The 4,738-nt window shown below is 39.3% G+C and overlaps 1 protein-coding gene across 1 annotated transcript; it reads left to right on the forward strand.

Moving 5' to 3' along the window:
• Nucleotides 1-243: 243 nt before the first annotated feature.
• Nucleotides 244-4,147, forward strand: LOC149579868 (uncharacterized). Its single transcript, XM_089787432.1, has 2 exons — nucleotides 244-3,285; nucleotides 3,680-4,147. Exons 1-2 carry the CDS (start codon nucleotides 684-686, stop codon nucleotides 4,024-4,026), a joined length of 2,949 nt encoding a protein of 982 aa, XP_089643558.1. The 5' UTR covers nucleotides 244-683; the 3' UTR covers nucleotides 4,027-4,147.
• The last annotated feature ends 591 nt before the right edge of the window (nucleotides 4,148-4,738 follow it).

A 4,738-nucleotide genomic window follows, 5' to 3' on the forward strand; every position in this document is an offset into this window, starting at 1 on the left:
AAAAAATTAAGAAATTGAGATGATTAGATAACAGTCTATCGTCACAGTTTAGCTGTCAACTTTAAGCACCTTCTAAACGAATAGTCAGAGGCTGACTGCTCTTTTGTACTTTTAAAGCTAATTCGTAATGGAAATTCTATGACCAAAATCCACGTGATGAAATAATGTTAAGTTCGTCGAAAAGTCCACATTTTAGGCTGAATTTTTCTACATAGAACAAAATGACCAAATCAAAATGATGTAATCAGCGAATAAGATATTTTCTATGGAGTGAAAAAACTTGAAAAATGCAGAACTTAGGCAAGTACATTGAATATCCCCCAAGTAAAGGGAGGGAAATAGAATATTTGTTTGTCATTCTCTGTTTACGGTCTTGCTAGTTGAGGCAATGCGATTAGAACCGTCTTCTGATCAAACACGAATTCGATTGCCAGTCAAATAAGGCAATAGCCCACAATCTATTTTTCTATTCAGCTCTAGAAGCCTACAATTGAATACCAGTAAGCTATGACTTCAACCCAAGAGATAGGTATAGGAAAAATAATTCGATATTGGGATCACAGCTATGATGATGACATAGCAAAATTTGCTAAGAATCATGTGCATATTTTTCAAGGTCTTATATTGTTACCCACTTCAGCAATAGCTCTGTTTCTGTCTGTTCCAGGGCAGATACCAATAGAATGGGTGCTTTCTACAAGAATATTTCCTCTGCTTTCTTTACTGGAGCAAATGATTCTTTTAATGGCAACTTCTTCAGTGCAATCGGATATCTCTTGTTTGTAAATGTGTTATTGAGTTCCATTTTAGAAACTTGCGCCCAAGTTGACCAAATTACAATCCTGTTAGATATCAAAAGGAGTCTCGAAGATCCAAGAAATGCCTTGTATAATTGGGAAAATTATACCACCAATGCTTCTGCTAGTGCTTCTCCTTGTCAATGGAATGGTATCAGCTGCAACGATGCTGGTTTGGTCAGAGTTATCAGTCTGGACAACACAGGGTTAATGGGCGCTTTTCCCTCTGACCTCTGCCTCCTCAGTAGCTTACAAACTGTTCAGCTGAGTCACAATTTCCTCCATGGGAGCATCGCAAATGTGGTTTGGAGCAACTGCAGTCAGTTGAAAATACTCAACCTGACAACAAATTCATTGATGGGAATTCTGCCAGATTTCTCTTCATTGAGCTCGCTGCAGGTTCTGGACTTGTCGGAGAACAGTTTTTCTGGTAAATTCCCACTTTCTATCACAAATCTATCCAGTCTGTATGCATTAAACTTGAATGACAATCCTCTTGCTTTAGGCCTTGTTCCCAATGAGATATATGGTTTAAAAAGCCTCAAAATTCTGAGTTTGTCCAACTGCAGCATGACTGGAACTATTTCTCCCTCTCTTGGCAATCTTACGGAGCTGATAAATCTAGAGCTTTCTTGGAACTCTTTAACGGGAACTATACCAAAAGAAATCACAAGTCTTACAAAGTTGACTCAACTAGAACTGTACCACAATAAGCTTGTAGGACAGATTCCTTCAGGGTTTGGGAACCTAACTTCTTTGAAGAACTTTGATGCCTCAAACAATTTTCTTAGTGGGACTCTTTCTGAGCTTTCAAGCTTGAAAAACTTGGCTTCACTTCACCTCTTAAACAACCAGTTTTCTGGATCAATACCCATTGAGTTTGGAGATTTCGAGTCTCTCATGGATCTATCTCTTTACAATAACAATCTCACAGGACCGCTGCCCCCAAAGCTTGGTTCTATGTCTGATTTCATGACGTTGGATGTTTCAGACAATGGTCTGACTGGTTTACTACCCCCTGATGTATGCAAGAGAGGAAAATTAGTCTTCTTTCTTGCTCTCCACAATTCTTTTACGGGAGAAATACCCAAATCATATGGTGACTGTCTCACTCTTGTTCGGTTCCGGGTTAGCAATAACAATCTCAGTGGTAGGGTTCCATCGGCTATCTGGGGATTGCCTAATGCTTATATAATTGATCTAAGCTATAATACCTTTGAGGGTGAAATGGAAAGAGAAATAAGAAAAGCGAAGAATCTCTCTGTTTTCAATATCCAAAACAATAAGTTCTCAGGAAGCATACCCTCAGAAATCGGACAGGCATTGCTCTTGGCCAAATTTGATGCAAGCAACAATCAGTTCTCTGGAGATATACCTAGCGAAATAGGAAGCTTGAGCCTTCTCAGTAGCCTGCTTTTGCAGAAAAATACACTTTCGGGCCCAATACCAATTACATTAGGGTTATGCAAGAACCTTTCTCAAATTGACCTTGCAGAGAATAAGCTGAGCGGCCCTATTCCGGAATCATTGGGATTCATTCAAGTTCTCAATTCTCTGAATCTATCCAATAATCAACTCAGCGGCCTCATTCCGAATACCCTTTCTGCATTGCAGCTCAGCTTACTAGATTTCTCCAACAATCGGCTGACAGGTCCGGTGCCAGCTCAGCTGATTAACCTCGCAAACAACAATAGCTTCTCCGGAAACAATGGCCTTTGTCAAATTCAAGGCGCATCAAAGCTCCTGAGGGTTTGTGCTTCTTCTTCTTCTAGAAGCAAACACCGTAGCAGAATCCTCGTTGCAGGGTTTTTATCCGCAGCTGCAGTGGTCGTTCTCCTGATAATCTCATGGGCTTTGAACAAAAGAAATTACAAAACCCATGAAGAATCCCCATCTTGGGATCTCCGGTCCTTTCACAGGCATACATTCACCGGTGAGGAGATTCTTCCTTGCCTAAAACAAGAAAACCTCATAGGAAGCGGTGGATCTGGGAAGGTATACAGAGGAGAACTAAGCACAGGGGAAATCATTGCAGTAAAGCAGCTGTGGATCAACAACAATCACACGATAGAAGGAGCTCCGAGAAACCGCCAATTCGAGATGGAGGTTGAAACCCTAGGCTCCATTAGACATAAGAACATAGTGAAGCTGTATTGCTGCTTATCAAACAGAGGCTCAGATCTGCTTGTATACGAATACATGAGAAACGGTAGTTTGTGGGACAGACTGCACGATGCTCGTACGGATTCGATTCTGGATTGGCAGGCACGTTATAAAATAGCACTGGGAACGGCTCAGGGACTATCCTATCTACATCATGACTGCGTTCCTCCCATTCTTCACAGAGACATCAAATCCAGCAATATATTGCTGGATGAAGACTTGGAGCCATGTTTAGCTGATTTTGGGGTTGCTAAATGTCTTCGAATCTGTGCAAGGGCAGACTCTACAGCCATCATAACAGGCACCCATGGCTACATTGCACCAGGTATTTTAATGCTTTTTGTTTTTGAGGAATCATCTGTAATGATACAAATAGTCTGAGTATTCTGAACCAATTGCATGTTACCTAATTTTGTTAAACATGGATTGAAAGCAGAGAACAGGAACATTGGATCAACACTATATTAACCCTTTTATTGTGCTGATTCCTGTAAGCTAGGGTAAAGGAAATTAACTCGCACAGAATGAAAGTGTAATGGCACAAATAGTATGGATATTCTGAATCAATTGCGTTTAATTTTGTTAAACATTGGTTGGAAACAGAGAACAGAAACAATGGATTGATGCTATTTTAACCCTTTTATTGTGTTGATTCGTGTAAGCTAGGGCAAAGGAAATTAACTCACACTGAATATAAAGAATGTGTGAATTTTGTGCAGAATATGCATACACATATAAGGTGAGCGAGAAGAGCGATGTGTACAGCTTCGGCGTGGTGCTGATGGAGCTTGTGACAGGAAAACGCCCCATGGAAGCTGAATATGGAGTAAATAAGGGAATTGTTCATTGGGTTTCTCGGCAGATTGTTACCAGGAAAGGTGCATTGGAAACGCTTGATGGAAGAATCTCTGATTCCTATGAAGAGGACATGATGAAGGTACTTAAAATTGCAGTGTTGTGCACCACCAATCTCCCTGCCCTACGGCCTTGTATGCGACAAGTAGTGCAAATGTTGTCTGAAGTCCCATTTCAGATCAAACTAGTTCTGGATATTGGTAAATTTTAAAGCTTGTTTATCCCCTGATTTCAGTCATTCGGAGCGGCGGCTGTACATCTGCCTTATTGTTCAGTGGTTTCAAAGCTTTTTTCCACCGATCTTTTCAAAGTTTCTCCATTTCTGAAGGAAATTCCTTGTGTTCTATGTTTTGCTGCTGTTCCAGTGAGTTGCACGATTAGATGAAAACTCATACCCTATGTTTTAAACCAGGAGTAATTTTAGTATATGTTGTTATAATTGTTTGACAACAATATAATTGTTGAGTCTAATATAAAAATTCTCACAGTAAAACTATATATTTCATTTTTTTATCTTTTTGCTTTATACTCATTTAAAGTTTTCTGAATATTTTTCTTGATGTTCAATTTATCTAACTCTATGCAAATGTTCACCTCAATCTTGAACCTACCACTCACATTTAAAAAACACATCACCTTAGAAAGACTAGTCTTTTCTCTTAGGTTTTTTCCCCCTATTTTAACCATTATATGCAAAAGTTGACCTCAATGTGAACATTTCAGCCACATCCAAAATGCATCACCTTTAAAGAAAGACTAGCCTTTTTCCTTAAGATTTTTTCCTATTTTATGCATAAGTTCACCTCAACCTTTTTATGCATAAGTTCACCTCAACCTTAAAAATACTCACCCATGTTCAATATGCATCACCTTAAAAATGAGAGTGTACTTTGTCCTAAGGATTTTTTCGCATCTTTGCATAA

The sequence above is a fragment of the Cupressus sempervirens genome, chromosome 1 (assembly GCF_028749045.1).
Source record: "Cupressus sempervirens isolate cs-2001-9-10 chromosome 1, ASM2874904v1, whole genome shotgun sequence".
Taxonomy (NCBI): domain Eukaryota; kingdom Viridiplantae; phylum Streptophyta; class Pinopsida; order Cupressales; family Cupressaceae; genus Cupressus; species Cupressus sempervirens.